The 18650-nt window shown below is 35.2% G+C and overlaps 1 protein-coding gene across 3 annotated transcripts in view; it reads left to right on the top strand.

The window, feature by feature from the left end:
- The window catches only part of USP53 (ubiquitin specific peptidase 53), a 40953-nt gene that overhangs the window by 7158 nt on the left and 15145 nt on the right, over nucleotides 1-18650 (top strand). For 2 of the 3 annotated variants that reach the window (XM_069801348.1, XM_069801200.1), the window contains exons 2-13: nucleotides 2462-3144; nucleotides 5574-5666; nucleotides 9724-9858; nucleotides 11441-11554; nucleotides 11641-11723; nucleotides 12038-12143; nucleotides 12902-13048; nucleotides 13560-13709; nucleotides 14219-14390; nucleotides 15290-15439; nucleotides 16646-16789; nucleotides 17033-17759. In XM_069801348.1, coding sequence (XP_069657449.1) covers nucleotides 3001-3144; nucleotides 5574-5666; nucleotides 9724-9858; nucleotides 11441-11554; nucleotides 11641-11723; nucleotides 12038-12143; nucleotides 12902-13048; nucleotides 13560-13709; nucleotides 14219-14390; nucleotides 15290-15439; nucleotides 16646-16789; nucleotides 17033-17759 — 2165 coding nt within the window. In that variant the 5' untranslated portion in view covers nucleotides 2462-3000. Of the gene's footprint in view, nucleotides 1-969; nucleotides 991-2461; nucleotides 3145-5573; nucleotides 5667-9723; nucleotides 9859-11440; nucleotides 11555-11640; nucleotides 11724-12037; nucleotides 12144-12901; nucleotides 13049-13559; nucleotides 13710-14218; nucleotides 14391-15289; nucleotides 15440-16645; nucleotides 16790-17032; nucleotides 17760-18650 lie in introns of those variants that run through there. The other variant, XM_069801285.1, reaches the window with a different exon arrangement.

Here is an 18650-nt window from a genome sequence, read left to right as displayed (position 1 = left end):
GTTTTTTTTCCCCTTCAGTATATCTAGTTTGATATTGCTGATTACCATAAATTGTTCATCTTAACTTCAGTTTTGTCTTCTAGGACAGCAGTAGGAGGGTGGAGAAAACTGTATGTAAGTCTCCATATGGGAAATTATATAAAGTAGAATTAAGAACTCTGTATTGCCAGGAAAATGCGGGCTCAAGAAGCTTCTCTGGTATGTCAAGGAGCAAGCTTTTTTTGTGACAGAAATGTATTGGGTCAGTTTTTCAGTACAGATATAGAAATATTAAATCAGAAATCAGTAGAAGCTATTTGATGGTTGAAAGAATTGAATGTAAGATTCTTCTGGGGTTTTTAATTTATGTTTTAAGATCATAGTCATAACAATTATTTTTAGGAATTAATAGTTATGGTTTCCTGTGATAGCAGAAGACTTTGGGCCAAATGACACTTCCTATTACTAAGTGCTTTTGATGTGTCATACTGGCTTCTTGAATATATATGTATATGTATTTTTTGTATATGTGTGCATATATAGGTATCTGATTATAAACAGCTATACACCTTGGATTTTTTCCTTGACTCCTCTTGATTCATCTTTACTGCAGTGATTCATTATTTTCTATTTATGTACTATACTGAAACTTTCTAATGAAAACGCTTGTTAAATATTTCCTTTCCTTTAATTGCTCTGTATAGATCATGTTATCACTTCTGCAGACCCAACGTAAGAGAATCTTTAATCTTTTTATGTGTTTATCTTTGTTTTACCTTCACTTCTGTCCCTGTTTTCTTAAAGTTTGACCCTTTGTAGAAGAATAGCTTTATACTGTGGACCACTGACTTTTATGTAGAAAAAAATTTGAAGTTGATACTCCTTTTAATTAAAGGTTCTAATAAGATCTTAAACTGATATGCATTTCCAGGTACTCCCCTCCCCCCCCCCTTCTGGATTTATTGAGGTGAACATAAAGAAAACAAGATTGTCACGTGATATTCTGTCAAGGTCAGTTTCCAGTTAGATTTCAGACTCCTTGCTCAGTGCTGTCACAAATCACACTTAAAATTTCCAGTATTATTAAATCAAATTACTTATGGGTGAGATACAGTAACATCAGTAAACAAACAAACAAAATCTGCATGGGGCGAAAGGCACTTTTGATTAGGTTCCAGTTATTGATTTTTTTTTTCTTTTTTGATAATACAAGCAAGTACCAATGTTTGTTTTAAATGAAGGGGAATGGATTTAGGGGTGCAAGACTTCCAGCAGGTATTTTTGAAAGTCATGTGATTTGTTTCTGTGGTGTCCCAGCTGCACAATATTTGAGAGCTGTAGAACTGTTTGACGTGAATGGGGTGTTGGTTGTTCTGAGCTGGGGAAGGTTATCTTCCAATTTATAGAGCGTTCCAATTACAAAATCTAATTTTGTTTTTTAATGCAGCTCACTAATCTGAAAAGGCTTGCACAGTGGAAAAAATTGTAGTGAGAAGGCTGCAAGTTTTGAAGTATACTGCTAAGTTTTAGTATCTCACATGCTTGTAAAATCTAAGGTGAATATCTTGGTTGTAATGTGAGGCCCAAATTTCTTTTTTTTTTTTTTTTTTTTTTTGTCTTTCCCAAGTATGCAGCCTTAATCGCTTTGGTTTAAGTTTATTCTGTTCTGTGCTGTTACTGCAAATGTTTACGTGGATGATGTAGTAATGCCAAACTGATTGAATAATCCATTGTTGTGAGATGATCACGGTATGGGCTTTACATGTGCCTGTGGTGATGTTCTGGATGATGAGTCATTTAACCTTAAATATGTACCTTCAACAACGAGAGAACCAACTCATTGTTGGAATTTGAAAATTTTGGAATCAGTTATTGGGACAGCTACCAGAATGTTCTTGCTCTGCTATTAGCTATGTTTTTCTGGATGCTTTAAAAATGCAGCTAGGTTAATGACGTATTTATGTAATGTTTACTAGGTAGTACAAAATTTTGAAAGCTGAGTACTAGCTGAGAATCCATCTATAACATCTTAGTAATCTTAAGACATAGAAATATGTATCAGTTCATGTGATTTGCTGGGATATTGAAATCAAAACCACCTTGAGCTTCCAAGTGTTGAATAAAAATACTTCTTGGTAATCTTTTTGTTAGACTTGGAGATTCAAAGCTAGAATAACTCTTGTTATATGGGGGTTTTTATAAGCTGTTGCATATTGTTACCAGAATCTTTACAGTAATTTTATCGTGGTCTTTAGAGGTGTATAATAAGTTTGAAGATAACTGATTATGACAGATAAAATAATTTAATTTTTCTGCCTTAAAACAACTTTTAGGTGGCAATTGTTTCTCCTCCTCTTCCCTGGTTATTGCATCTGCCTTTAGATTAAGAGGTTGTTTTGGCTATGATCTCTTTTCTGATTTAGAAGGTCCTTACCATTTTGGAAAATTCTATTTTTATATTTCTGTTTTTTCCCTATTTCAGATTCACTGGAAAGAGAATGAAATAAACATGGAGTCTTCTAAACTGAAATGTATTTCATGGGTCACAGTTAAAAGTGAAAAGAAGATGGAACGAAATGAGAGAACAGGAGTATAACGCCTGTCAAGAACTTTCCATTTTTGTGATACATATAAACTTGCATTATAATACAACTAATGATTTATAGTAATACTTTACTGATATCCCTGGAAGGAGAAATCAGTTACTGTGCAACTTGCTTAATACGAACTTTTATTCTAATAACTTTTAACATGTTTTAACCTTAACTGGACACTTTTTTTTAAGTCTGAGAGTTAAAAACTTTGTATAGCTGTATTTTAACGGAAAGACTGATCCTCATAGATGGCTGACAGCTGCTTATGGAAAATGGTCTTAAACCCATGAATGGTTACTATTGCACAGAGTTGAATGGAATGCCGTGACTTTAGAGCAATTCTCTTAGGACCTTTTTCTTTGCCTTGCACCCATCATATCCTTAAATATTTAAGCGTAAATATTGCAATTATAAAGTCTAAAAAATAATGGCATGGGTGAAATTCTTAAGAAAACCTGGGGGTAACCTTGGAAAAGTTTATCAGCCTGGAAGTATACTGTCCCTGGCTCCTACAAAAGGCTTGTTAAATGAACCAGGACAAAACAGCTGCTTTCTTAATAGTGCTGTTCAGGTAAGAAAAAACTTGATTTATTAAACAGTTCTGGTTTTATAGCAGCTTAGACGGTCATAGTAGAGAAAATGTTCTCTTGGCAATGCTGTTTTTACTATTTGTATTGCAGTATGTGTATTCTACAGAAAAATACAGTGTGTTTTTCAACGGTGTTCAATTCAATTCAGTTCTCAGTTAAACTTCTTAATGATTCCAAGTAAGACAGAATAGCATGTCTTTTTGGAATGGACTTTCCGAAAAAAAAAACCCCAAAACAAAAACTAAACAAACAAAAAAGAAAATGTGGCAATTGTAGGAAAAAAAGACGACTGTGTGGAAGTACTTTTATTTAGCATTGCATTTTACAGAATTGAGAGTATTAAATATTTGATTTTGCAAAAAATGACAGCATGTTATTTTGTTTGCATGCATTAAGAATATCAGAAAAACTTTTCCTTTTGTATTTGGAAACTTACAACTCAGAACTGTAGAACTTGCTGCTTAAATTTTAAAACTAATGTTTCTGTCAAACATAGCAGTTTTGTTACTTGGCAAAATTTACAAGACACTTTTTGATGTGGGGCAGCCAGTACTGCTACTTGTATTGAATAGGACACTATTTTTATTAAAATACCATTTTCTCAGAACTAGCACGTGAGTCTGTGGTACCGGGGCATATCAGAATATGCACATCTATTTGAAAGTTTTGATTCTAATCTTAGGAAAGATTTGTGGAATTAGAGTAGGAGATACACTTGATATCAAAGAAATATGACTTCCGTTTCTTTTTACTGTTTATATGCATACCTATCACTGACTACTTGCATGTTTACATACTGTTCTGTTTTTACACGAGCTGTAGTTGAAAATATGTTGTCTCTTTGTTCTGTCAAGTATAGTTTAATAGTACAGTAACATTAGCATGATAAAAAGTTGAGCTTTTACAAGCCTACTTATGACAGGGAATATGGGGATCTACTTAATTCTGTGACAGAGCAGTGCTAGCCTTTCCACATTGTCTGCAGGTCAAAATACCAGGCCCAGTTTAGTTTATACTATAGTCTTTTTAAATCTAGAAATTAACAACAACAACAAATTTCTAGGCTGTGCAAATAGAGCGGAAGAATATATATATTTTTTGTAATGCTTTAGATTTTGGACCTGATCATTTTCAAATTGTACAGAATTATTTTCCAAACTGGCAGAGGGCTTAATAGATAATGTAGACTTCCTAAAAAACTGTAAGTCTTAAAAATGGTATGGATTTAAACATAGGAGATATGAGAGATATATGTATGTGTGTGTGTATGGTATCTAGAGATGTTTGAAATAAAAACGTACAATAGATTTAGTAGAATGAGTTTGCTGGTTTACATTCAATGGGAACAGCATGACCTATATTCTCCTGCAGTTTTGCTATTTTCCCTTAGGGTGCCCTAAAATTAAACCCTAAGTCATTTTTAGTTATGGTTTCAGACAATCCTACTACTTCACAACCTACTGCTGTTTATCATACAGTAGCTGGTGATTGGTGACTGCCCCTTTACAAGCAGGAATGTGTTCCTTTCTTTTTTGCTCTTTTAACCTCTGTTCCCCCTTCAGAACTGAAGTTTGGACATTTGTTTTTCAAATGCATCCTAATTCATTTTAGCTTTTATATTTATAGATAGGATTTTTTTTTCTGGATTTGCAGCTGTGTTACTGTGCCTCCTGACAACTCATTTGGGGGGTTTTTATTTATTTTTTTTAATGGACAACTTTCTGAACTACTGCACTGATTGTGTACCTAAGACATTAGATGATGAAAGCAGTGTAGTGTAACCAAGCTGACATGACATTTATATAGAGTAGTAACACAAATAAAAGGTAGAAACATACCTGATTAAGCACCAGGATTATTTTGATCTGTGGAAAACCAAATGTATTTCAGCAATCATTTTAGTAAGAGACCATAAGAATGTAGTATAGACGTAACCCGGAATGATGCTTGCATTTTACCTAGCAATTCAGTTTCTATGTTTCTATCTTTTTTATTTGAAAGAAAGCATGGAGAGGGGGAGGGGAAAGGAGAAATGAAGTAAATGCCATAGCTGCCTTCCTCTTACATAAAGCCATAAGACTATTACAATCTCTGTACACAGTTTAGCTTGCTGCTTGTTTCCTTAAGAGCACTTCAGCTCTTTTTCTACACAGACTACATTGTTTGCCATTGTTTCAAAAAGTTTAAAAAGGAGATCTAAATTTTGAGCGGTGAATGCGAATGTTCTACTTCCACCTCCACAATTTACCAAAATAATGGAAAATGACCATAATTCTTCTAGCAGTGTTGGTGCTCAAGTTGTACATGTTATGTGAAGTTAAAAAAAATGAAATTCTACTATATGTTGCTGTGTTAAATGTAGAACCTTCAGAACTCATTGCTTGTTTTCTGTGAAACTTTATTCTTATAGGTATTATGGCAACTTGACATATTTCGACGAAGTTTAAGAGGTTTAACTGGACATGTGTGTCAGGGAGATGCGTGCATATTTTGTGCTTTAAAGGTAAGTAATTTTTGGAAGAATCATCTTTCAAAATGAGGGAATGATAATTTAACTGATTTTTACTAAATTTATATCCCTATCATACATATGTCTGCGTGACTCTAAGTCATTCTTGTGTAAAGAAACAATTTGGATGTAAGAACATTTGTAACAGATGTTTGTAACAGAAATATTTTCTTGTGTTTAAAGAGGAAATTCTACAGTACACAAATTTTACAGTCTGCTTAAGCATAAAACTTTTGTCTATTTAAAGACAGTATAACTTATTTGAAAATCTCTAGCTAGTCTCTCAGATTTTGTTTCTTCTATTTGTATGCATATGCTTTTGTTCTTTCCTGTAGCAGTAGAATACAGTTCTTACTATATTACTCTCTGATAAGATACTGTCTTAAGATTCTTTTTTACTCAGTAGTTGATGGTAACGGTGCAGAACCTTATTGTTCAGTTTGTAAGTAATGAAGGGCAGGTAGTGGTACTGGAAAACTAATGAAAGCTGGTAACTTTTTAGTGTTTGAAAGTAAGTCAGATCAGCATATCTTAACTAGTGCATAAAACTTGCACTTCAAACAGTTTTGTAACTCATCTGAAGTCTGTAAATAAATGTCGAATTCTGTTAGGTTCTTATTGCTTTTACTGGACTGGTATTTGGCTGCCTGCAGTTACTAGGGAAGTAGCTGTAAGCATGATAACTGTTTAATCGGGATAAAAATCCCAGTGAAAAAATGCATAGGGTTTGGTTTTGTGGGGTTTTTTTTAGTAGGATGCACTTTCTACTCTTACTGCAATTTGACAGCCAAGACACTTCTGGGATTCTGATACAGGACTGTAGAATGTATAGTCAAATACAGTAGTAGATATAGTGATATATGGAACTGGGAAGCACTTATCTGGGGGAGCTGAAAGGAACAACACTATTTGAAAATGTAGTTCATTGAGGAAGTGTTTTTTGACAATGCTGAATTGGAGGCACAGATAAGCCAAGTATTTTAGAGTTTATTCTCAGGGAGTTTCACAGACCAAACCTTGTTACTGAATGAACATTTTAGGCAAGAACTGTTTGCAGTGACATTTATTTAATCTTTTAGGAGGTGTATAATCTGTGTACCGTGTAGTTTTTTCCAGCTGTTTTTAGTGTTTATCATGATTGCAGTATGGTACAGCTGGTTTCAAATGTGTCTCTGTCTTCTTCCAAACATATTTTTTTCTAAATGATGCCATTTTATTTCTTTGGTTAAAATGGTTAATTTTAAAAAGCCAACAGATTGAAGTTGGTTGAGACTACACATATTCAGACTAACTTCCTGAGGCTTTTATTCCAACCTTTTTACAAGCTCTTGACTCTACAGAACTTGTTGGGGCTTTTTGTTTTGCCAGTGTTTTGAGGCACATCATGTTCTTCTGTGTGCTGGACACTTGATCTTGTTAGTACATAAAGTCCAGGCCGTAACTCAGGCATACCTGTGTTTTCAGGTAAAATCTTGTGTCTGTCTTGGGATGATAGCTTTAGTTTCCTAGAGTTTCGTGTGTATAGGGATTCATGTTCATATCAGATGTCGTAACACAGAGTAAACTTTATGGCCTTTTCCTTTTGATTTGACCTATATTACATGAGAAGTTCAGTCATATACAGTCTTGTTCAATGCTGCACTGGAACCACCTTTAAGAAATGAAGAGGGGTTGAAGGGTGACAATTGCTGGAATGTATGTGTTACACTACATACTCTTAATAACTAATCATATTGCTGAAATCATAGTAAAAATAATGTAGCAGCTTCAGTGTGCTCAGAAACATGAAGCAGGTAGGGCTCATGGTGTTGCAATTGAACCTGTAACTAATGAATTGTTCCATTCTAGTGGTGCACTTGGGGAGACCAGGTGCTTCTTTTTTTCAAGCTAGACATACCACTTGCTGTACCTTAATACCCTCTCTTTTCCTGTAGTTTTTGGGGCTCCAGTACAAAGTAAGATAGGTTTTGCATCACTTTAAGTCACCTTCCAGAGCAATACACTAGCTTCAGCTGCTTCATAAGGCTGCTGTAATTTAGGACTTGAAATTTTCTTTATTCTTTCAAGTATCTGTTCTTGAGGGATTGATTAACCCCATGATGCATCTTGTGTGATTTATCTGAGTGGCTTACTGTACCTGAGTATTTTGCACTGCCTGGACTGTCATGTCTTCCTGTTTTGATGTTCCCAAGAATACTGATAAGAAGTGGTATTGCTGCCTGTTCTAAAATTGGTTAGAATGGGATTAGTTACTGTTTTAACAGTATAGTTGTGGCCTTTGTAACTCCATGGCCAGTAGCCTAGGTACTGAACTTAAAACATTGTGCTAGTTAACTCATTTGGAAGTATCTGTCCTCAGTCATTATGTACGTTACTAGTTTTGCTTTCTTGGCTTTTTAGAGATACTATGTGAGTGATTCTGTTTGTTCCATGTTCAGAATCTGGACCATTTTGATTTTTCATGCAGTGTATATGCTGGAGGAGGATGCATTTCAGTAACTTGTTTGTGACTTGGGTTGTTTTTTGGAGGCAGGGGGTTTTTTTTGGTGGTCTTGGGTTATTTTAACCCCTCTTGTTTACCAATAAAGAAGGCTCTTTTATCTATATCAGCCTCTCCTATAAACTAAAAGCATAGCCAATAAATTCTGTTTTGCTTCAGTTCAATCCATTAACTTTTTCTTTTGGTGGTGTTCTGAGAGTTAAATATGCTCTTTCCTCTTCTGGATAACACTGGGTGGGACTTTGACTATGCAGGCCACTAAAATGAACATACATATCTGCATAACTGCTTGTCTGTACTTTTTTTTTTTAGCTGGACGTGGAATGCTCTGTTTCATGCCAAAAATGACCTAGCAGCCAAAATGAGAAGTGATAAATGTTTTCAAAGCAGAGTTAACTTGTATTACCAGATCTGTTAAAAACTTAATTTTGAATGTTTACATTGAGATATTGACTGTAATTTTTATCAGTAGTCCATGCTTTTTGTTATGAAAGGGAAGTTTAAATATTTGACAGACACTGACCCTGGAATGCATCATGGTTAAAACCCTGCTTTCTGTTAGCACTGAAACTTTGCTTATCTGTTGTATCTTTGCCTACTGTCCAGGTGTTTTTTAACTGTAGGAGGCCTGTGTGAAGAATGCATATCCTTATTTATATTTTACACAGCTTTTCCTGATTTGCTTTGACTTTATTATCTTCATTTTTCTCTAAAGTTTGACTTAGAATTCTTGACAGTGGAATATACCCTTTAATATCTGCAAATGTTTTCTCATTCCATTAATAGATTTTAATTTTCGGTTCTTTCAAAATCAACCTCCCTTACTTGCTAAATGATGAGGTCACCTGCATATGTATCTCTGCCAAAAAGAAAAGTAGTAGCCAACAATCTCTTCTGGAAAATGAAGAAAAAATCAAGTGCAATTTATTCTCATGTTCTGCAACTGCAGATACTGACCTGTTTTCTTGTATTGTGTGCACTGGTTTAGCAGAGAGTTGATTTAATGGCAAGGATTATCAGCATTTTATCTAATTTATGGGAGTTTTTTTGCATATCCATAATTTTAATAGAGACACTCTCGTGTCTGAAGTAGTAATATAAATGTTACATTATTTAATGAACGATGGGTGTTTAACCTGAGTAGTATTACATTATGCCTTAAGAAATACACACCATCTGTAAAGATGAGATACATATGCATGAACCGCTATTCCAGTGGCCAAATTAAAAAAGCTGCATAATTACAGACCAGGGCTTGTGATGCTTCTGGGAGCTGAAGTCAATCACTTGCATTTTTATATACTTCTATGTTGTTTTTCTACTGGATCACAGTTCAGTTTGGTAGCTTAACTTCTTACAATGGAATGAGTACCAGAACACGGAACCTACATAACTATAAGACAAAACAGTAATTTCTGAAGTTGCATAGATTTATAAACATTCTGTATATTTGCTGTTTAGGCATGGTGCATAAGAGCTGATGTTATTTGTGTAGAACCACAGTGTCTAGTCAAGTGGCTAATGAAGCTAAGTAATCATATTTCTTCCTAGGCAATATTTTCACAATTTCAACACAGTCGAGAAAAAGCACTCCCATCAGATAATATGAGACATGCCCTGGCAGAAAGTTTTAAGGATGAACAGCGTTTCCAGCTTGGATTCATGGATGATGCAGCAGAATGCTTTGTAAGTGTTCTTTGTGATAGTTGAGTAGAATTACATTAGTTTTGTGCATGCCAAGCTGGCCTGTTGTTTTGATAGCTCCAGGCTCACAGGAGCTATCATAATACTACTGACCTTCTTTATGCCAGTTTAGGGGAATGGACACATGGAGTAAGTGTCCGGTAATGTGGCAGGGAGTAATCTTGCATTTGCTCTGGACTTTTTCCCTAACTGTGTAGCTCAGGCAGGGGAGATACGTGAAACATCGTTACTAGAGGAGGTCAGCGAGCATGATGAACTCTAAATCACTCCTAAAAGTTTTTGGATGGAGAGAAGGGTTATTGTCTCGGGAGAAGAGGCACCTATGGATTGGAATATGTAGTCTGTTCCTCCAAGTATTCTCTCATCAGCTATTGAAATATGTTCCGTTACAACTAGCCAGCTCATTACTGAAGACTTCTGCAGAAGAGATTTCCATTTTTCTTATCCAAGAGTGAACGAATACATGAAGATCTTGACTCTTGCTGCAATTACTTTCTGCCTTTATGAAGAGTCTCATTGAAAAACGTGAGCCATTACTGTGGCCATAAAAGATGATTTAGATCGCATAGAACACTGGCAAAGAAGCCTTTCTAAGAAGTCCTGTATTAGACAATGAAAATGGTTCACCATAAAAAAATAAAAATAAAAAATCAATGTTAACCTTCAGGCACAGATTGGAGGGACAGAAAATATGGTTGCTGCTTTGATTACTTTCAGCTTTGGACATCCTTTGGAAGTATGCACAAATGAATACCTACCTGCCAGGTGCATTTTCACATACCTAGGAAAAGCCAGTGGAGAAGTACTGAAAGTGGCTGTTTGAGATCTTGCAGTCAGGTTAATGGATTGCAGTCATTAAAGAGAATCTCTCATTACTACTCCGTATAATCAGAATGCATTTGGACCTGTGAAGTAATCAGCTGTCTGAATGATCTACCTGAATAGATTCACTTCTTCCCATTACCTCTGATGTTTTTGTCAAAAGAAGTAAAAATGGCCAGGCTGATTCAGGGGCCAAACTGATGACAATCATAGAGCTTTTTTGTTTCTTTTCCTTTCCTTTAAGGTTAAAAAGTGAGACGTGGAATGGGATGAGGCATGTGCTATTTATGAGCTTTTTCCATGGCTTCTGTCAGTGATACTTGTTGTGTTGGCTCATGTGCTAAATGTGATCAGATACACTGAGAAAAAGCATGGAGAAGAACTGAGAGGCCTGATCCAAAAAATATTTCAGTCATTGCATGCAATGACATTAATATCATGTCTTACTGTAAGAACAGCTTTTTAAATTTTTCTTGAAGATTCACTTCCTTCAAAGGAGAATGCACTCTGGAAAAACAGTTGTGTAACTGTTGTCTAATGCTGTTCTGTTAATGTTTGGAAATCTTGATGAAGAGAATTCCCATCTGCTGGGTTGTGAATAGGGACGGAATTAAATACGTGTTAAAGGTGTAGGTGGACTATTTGGAGCCAAGGGGACTAGTTGGAGTATTAAACTGTCAAGTTGCTGATATATTCTGACTTCGTCAGTTCAGTTTATATTTACATTATTATTTCTATTTAGGAAAATATCCTTGAGAGGATTCATTTTCACCTAGTGCCAAACAGCGAGACAGATATGTGCACTTCAAAATCCTGTATTTCTCATCAGAAGTTTGCTATGACACTGTATGAACAGGTCAGACCTTTATTTGATAGCTTTAACAAATAATTTGTTTCCACTGTCTCGAGTAAATAAAAACAAAAGTATATTTATTTTTGTAGTGTGTATGTCGCAGTTGTGGAGCATCATCAGACCCATTGCCTTTTACGGAATTTGTGCGTTACATTTCTACCACAGCCCTGTGGTAAGAGCTTTTATTCTTGTACCTGATTTTTCTATATACACCTTTCCAATAATAAGCAAAGCATGCCAGAGAAATGCTGTGTTAAAAATGAATGTGTATTCCTTTGTTAAAATGTGTTTTTGAGACACTGTCCAAAAGTAACATTTGGATTTCAAAAGCAAGATGTAGGGAGAGCTTGACAAAAAGTATGTATTGTTACTGTTTTACCTCTCTATCTTTTCTTTTTAGTCATAAGATATAGTTAATTGAGAGTTGACTGAAAGCTGTTATCTTAAGAAGGGAGATCCACAGTTATTTCCATTTATTTTTTACAGTAACGAAGTAGAAAGAATGATGGAGAGGCATGAACGTCTCAAGCCGGAAATGTTTGCAGAATTGCTGCAGGCAGCAAATACTACTGATGACTACAGAAAGTGTCCTGTAAGTAAACAAACATGTTGCATTACTTTAAGATACAAGGGAGAACTTTTTAGCATATTAAATCAGGATAAATTATTCCCCTAAAAGCAGGATTACCTGTGGCCATTTCAGCGCAGTCCAGCTTAGAGTAAAAAAGCCCTTAAATTTATATTTTATTGTTACATTTATAGATAAACATGGTATTGTAGGTACAAGTGGCCTGTTTAGTAAGTCGAGTTATTAGGTCTGTGTTTTATTCTTCATATTCAACACAGAGCTAAGTGGCTTTGATTAGTTGGAAGAGGTGTATTTTCTGATTGAAGCTGCTTTAGTTCATTTGTGCTTCTGTTGACAAAAACAGTCTCTTTTAGCTTGTTCTACTTAATTTCTCTCCTCCTTAAATGGTTCTCTGTAAATACCGTTAATATAAGAACTATAGAAAAGTACACAAGAACATACAGACCTAAGCTTAAATGATGAAATGGAGGGTGATCAACAGACAAATTGTTATGGTGACTTGGATGTTTTCAGAGATTTCTGTTTTAAGGTGGTGCTTGGATGTAGAAGTTTAGCTGTAGTCTTCATCAGGGTGTTTTTATGATGAAGAATTTTATCCTTAAATTGTTAGAAACAAACACCATAATTAAATCTGATAATTGGAAGAAGTTGCAGAGTTGTTCTGTTGCACTATTTCTTGTCTACTAACTTAACTTTGGACTGCCATTTTTTAAACATCTTTGTTTTCCCCTCCCATCACATTTTTTTTTTCCTTTTTCTAGAGTAACTGTGGTCAAAAAATAAAAATTCGTCGTGTTCTTATGAATTGTCCTGAGATTGTCACAATCGGTTTAGTCTGGGATTCAGAACACTCTGACCTGACAGAAGAGGTTATGCGGAATCTGGCAACACAACTTTATCTTCCTGGGGTATCTGACCTGAAACTTACTATTTGCTTATTCTAAATTTCATTTAACATGTATTTTATGTATGTGTAAATAGATTCAAAATATAAAAATATATATATACACACATACATATTTTTAAAACACAATTTAACTTCAAAGTTTATGTCTACTTTTACCATTCTTTATACTGTGCTGCTTGATGCAGTTTCTGTGAGAGGAAAAAGTCCCGTCAGAATTGTTGGTCTTGTGCCTAAGTACAAAGATGAATGTAGGTGAATTCCTAGTTGAAAATTGAGGGATATCATGTTCCGTTTGAAATTTGTGGAATTATTCCAGAGCATTATTGTTTTACCCTTTCAACTATGCAAAAATAAATGATAAAACAGACCTAATCATTACTTATGCTCATGAAAAATTGTATAATGCAACAGGATGTTTAATACCAATTGCCTTGGTGAAATGCCTGTAGTACATCTGGAAGTTGATGCTGAATGTTTTACATATATTTCAAAATACATGACGATTTTTACAGCTGTTTTATAGAGTCACAGATGAAAATGCCAAAAATAGTGAACTTTTTCTTGTGGGAATGATTTGCTACACAAGCCGACATTACTGTGCCTTTGCCTTTCATACCAAGAGTTGCAAATGGGTGCTGTTTGATGATGCTAATGTAAAAGAGGTAAATACTTTTTTTTACTGCTACCAAATTTAGTGATCTTTACTTTTCTGGAATGCGTTCTTCTGACACCAAACTTGAAACAAGTCAAACAAATGTCTCTCTTTTAATAAACCTTTAGTTTTGTAAATCAGTTTTCAGAAATTAATTTTAGAAATTAATTTTAAAATTGCCTTCACTACTTTACAGTTCTGCCTTCCAAATGCCCAGTGTTTCAGAATGTTAATGCACTTGTCTACTGTTAAATTTGTACTTCTTGTACTGAAAAAGAAGACCTATTTACTGGCAGCTGCATTCATAGTGTTGATGTTCTGACTGTTAGCCCATGTAATACTGGTTCTAGCTTTTTGCTGCAATTTACATAAATGCATGTGCCAAAATTTGAATCTTAATGTACCTTTGAAATTGGGCATTTGGTACCTGTTGCTTAATAAATTATTTTTTCCATTCTTTCGGGTTCAATGCTGTTGATGAAGTTTTGGGGTTTTGTTTGGTTTTTTGTTTGTTCTTAGATCGGAACAAAATGGAAAGATGTGGTCTCCAGGTGCATTCGATGTCACTTTCAGCCATTGTTGCTATTTTATGCTAACCCAGACGGCACAGCTGTATCTCCAGAAGATGCTCCAAAGCAGATTATTCACTGGTCTCAATGCAAAGCAGCAGGAGGAAATGGGGAAGACTTGGGTAATTAAGATTTTTATTTTTTTTAACAGTATCAACTGTATTTCTGAAATGGGGATTATAAAGGAGAAGGTAATAGATTAGCTGCTTTCTTCTTAAATACTTTTATCAATGATTATCTATTAAAGGGTCTCAAAAGAAAATAGATTAGTGTATGTATTCAATATTAGAACTGTTTGTATTATGTCTGATAAGGGAATACAAATTGAGACTCATGGATAATGGGGAAAAAAGATTTTTCTATTGTAGATTATTCATAACTACACATAATTTCAGAAGAAAATCTTGGTATATTTGTATATGTGGGTGTTCTGTGTGTATTGCTATATTTAAAATACCTTTTAAAATGCTATAAAAAAACTTTAAGTACAGCTTCATACAAATACAGAGATACATTTGGAGCATGTATGTATATATACACACACACACACAGAGTGCAATTCAGAACTTTGGGGAAAAATCAGAAGGAGCTGCAGGAAACTTTTCTCCAAGATTCATATAGCATAGGCCTCAATATGTAAGAATCCAGTCTTTTGGTTCTGTAGTTTGTACTGCTGTCTTTGTTAAACATAACATACAAGTAAATTAAATTAAAAGGCTGATTGAATTTGACATGTTCATCTTCACATAATGAATAGCAATAGGACATAGACTGCTTCAGGGAAGAAAGAATTGAGGAACATGTCCCACTACAGTCTACCACTGTAAATATGGCAGTATATAAAATATTACAGAACCTTACTACCTAACATACTGAAATGTGGTGTGGGTTTTTTGTGAGGTTTTTCTTTTGTTTGTTTTTTTAATCTGCAATTAAAAAGTTTTCTTATTTTTAATTTGGATATTAGAAACTTTAAATTAGGAAGCCTTTCATTTCTAAAGATAGATGTGTTATTTGATAGGATTTGAAAAGCATTCTGTTCCTAAATCGGACCACATGAAAGAGAATGGAGTTGGAGACCCCACTAATCAAAAGAGTAATAAAAAACTTCAGCCAGATAATTCAGTATTCAGTAGAAGCCATCTTCAAGCTAGTAGTGGTAGAGGTCCAGGTATGTATTCACCACCCCACATTCCCACCCCCAAAACCACCCCAAACCTGTCTTACTATGAAATACTTCAGGTGATAGAGTTTCACGTATGTGCTAACGTCTGGACTAGAACCATTTCTAAAGGAAGAATTCCATCATTGAATTGAATCAATCTTTGAATAACAACTAATGTTTAAGTAATATCTGCCATGGAATGTTAACTTTTCTGGAGAACTGTAAAGGCAAAATTTATTTTCTTACCCCTCATTATTCCTGCGCTAAAGTGGCTCTTGAGGCCTTGATCTGTTTCTCAAACATCATCATGCCTTCCAATCACATTGTTGGTTAAAAAGCACATTAGAAACTTGAAGCCGAGTGATCTTTTCAAGCATGTGGTATGGCTCTGGATCACTGGCTATTTGAGGAACACTGCTCCCCAATAGTATTGTGACATGCAGCATTATTTGTAGTCCTGTATATTAATGGACTTTATCTTATGTTTGGAAAGAATAGTAAAAAAAGTTGTCTTATCTGTTTAAAAGTCCATTCTATCTGTATACTAGGCTTCCAAGCAAATCAAGCTATAAGAAGTCATATGAGGCAGTGACTTCTGCATTACTTGTCAGTGTCTTTGCTCTGAACTCCCCTACTTCTCAGGTGGAGAGATGCTGCTTTCTCTTGAGATGTTTCTCCTCTTTGTTATTGAATTCCTAGATTTTTTTTAAACTGAGAATGCTCAGCTTGGTAATTCTTTTTTTGATGGAGTGATAACTCAAAAATGGTCAGTATTTACCGTTTCAGAAATAGAAGGATTTGTTTTCATGAACAGTGATTATGCTGTTTTATTAAAAGTAAATCTTCACATTTAGACAAGATGAAACTTAGATTCATGTTTTCAGTATAATTCATAAAATTTGATGTAAATAGTATATGCTTTGAAAATGGCTTGAGCATTCAATTTTGGTAGGAGGTGTTTGTAAGGCATACTTGACATAATGCTGCTTTGGTTATTTTCATTAGCTCCATTTAGTGGACTCCTTGGAGATACCTATACATTTAAATCTATACTATACACCTGTCTTTTTTAATCCATGTTATGTAATTCATTAGTCTTTTTAAGTAGTACTAATATTAAAAACTAAATGTTACGGTACATAAATATATTTGTGTATTTTCATGATGAATGACTTTTTAGTTATGATCTTTGACAAAAAGTATTTTTTGCAGCTAAATTAGGTTACAGCGATCAAAAGGACAGGCTAAAGGACATATCCAGAGAGTGTGCTCAGAAAGCTGCTGATATGAAAAACTTCTCATCTTTACGAAAAGATGCAGACAGAGGACCAAGAAAAGAGTCTGGGAGACAAAGAGGTACATTTAAAAAATATGATCAGAGAATCAATGGGTTAAGTAGTTTTTAGCATCAATACTAGCTGTGCAGTATTGTTTTCTCCTTTTAAGAGAACACACTGTAAGATCAGAGTTTCCCAGTTTTCAGTATTCTGAAATATGTAGTGAATTTGTTGAGATAGTGTAAGAAACACAAGTACTGTAACTATAAGTTAAATATTAATAATAACTTTAATGGACCTTTTTTGTTTTTCTTCTTATAAGACTTGATCGGGGAAGATCGTTCCAATGTTAAGTCGGGGTCTCCTCCAGTTGGAAATGGATTTAGACACTGTGCTGATCAGCGCATATACAGCAGCCAGGGAAGAGGCTCCTATAAGCATGACGGTGCGCCTCACCAAGCAAAGCTTTCTGTACAGGTGCTTGGATCAAATAAAACAGAAGTGCTTCCTGCTGGGGAGAAACCAATGATCAGGACCCGGACTGATGGTGTCACTGGCTATGATACAGACACCAGTCAAGACTCTAGGGACAAAGGAAGTAGCAGCAGAAGCAGAAGTAAAGGTTGGAAACCTATGCGAGAGACACTAAACGTAGACAGCATTTTCAGTGAGACTGAGAAAAAACAGCATAGCCCAAAGCACAAGGTAAATCCGAACAGTAAATCTAAGCACGAAAAGGAGCGAAGCTTTAACCATTGGCAAAAAGAGAACCAAATCCAGAAAGGTTTAATGACTATATATGAAGATGAAACAAAACAGGATACAGGAAGTAGAAGTTCACTGGATTCAGAGGGAAAAGGGAATGCTGAAAAAAGCAAAGGATTTACAGAGAGAAAAATCCACAGTGATAACTGGCAAATTCAGAGGACAGAATCTGGATATGAAAGCAGTGATCATATCAGCAATGGATCTGCAAATCCGGACTCGCCCATTATTGAAGGAATCAATCCGGCAGATGTCAAGAATGTTAAAGAAAATGCTTCCTGCAGGTAATGCAAATGCTCTTAGAACTTGCATAGATTGTATTTGCAGAAAAATAAGTTGTTCTAATGTTTATGTATTTTTTCAACACTCCCCCCCCTAAACCAACAACCCAAACCAAAAAAACAAGCAAACATGCTCTGGGACTTTATACACTTGAAGTCAGGTATGTAGAAAGCTGGCAACGTACCTAGAAATAAGGGTATGGACAATTAAGTGTTAACTTTACTTTCACTCTGAGGCTGCAACACTAGTTCTGTTTGGAAGGCACTGAACCACATTATTATGGCACTGAGCCAGAACTGGTAAGCCCTGCTGAGGGGCAGGGTGTGTTAATTTGAAATAATTGCTGTACTACTTTAGTTACAAGTTTTTTTAGACTGTGGGTAACTTGCCATCTGTAATGGAATACAAGTGTCTATATAAATCGTATCTGTAACGGTTGTACAGACAGTCCCCTGACAAGGAGATGGGTATGGCAGTAGGTGAATCTTGTATACTGTTCCTAGTCATTGTTCTGAAATTCAGTTTTCTAGAACACCTCAGGTATTTATTGAGCACTTGATAATTGTTTGACCTATTTGAAAGAAATCTTTGCTGAAAAGTGTAGAATTTTAAAAAAAGTGGTGAAAAATGTGGTTAGTAGCCAAATTTTGTTAAACTTAGTAAGAATTGATGTATGCTTAGTAACAAGTATGTTGCCCAGAGATGATGTGGAGTCTCTGACTGTGGAGATACTCGTAACTCAACTGGACATGGTCCTGGGCAGCCCACTGTAGTTGACTCTGCTTGAGCAAGGCAGGGTTGGACTAGATGATCTGAAGAGATCCCTTCCAACTTAAATGATTGTGTGATGCTGTGAAATATAAAGTTATCAACCTCCCACATGTGGTTTTCTG

This window comes from Haliaeetus albicilla, chromosome 1 (assembly GCF_947461875.1).
Source record: "Haliaeetus albicilla chromosome 1, bHalAlb1.1, whole genome shotgun sequence".
Lineage (NCBI taxonomy): Eukaryota > Metazoa > Chordata > Aves > Accipitriformes > Accipitridae > Haliaeetus > Haliaeetus albicilla.
This window is presented reverse-complemented; position numbering and strand designations above follow the sequence as displayed.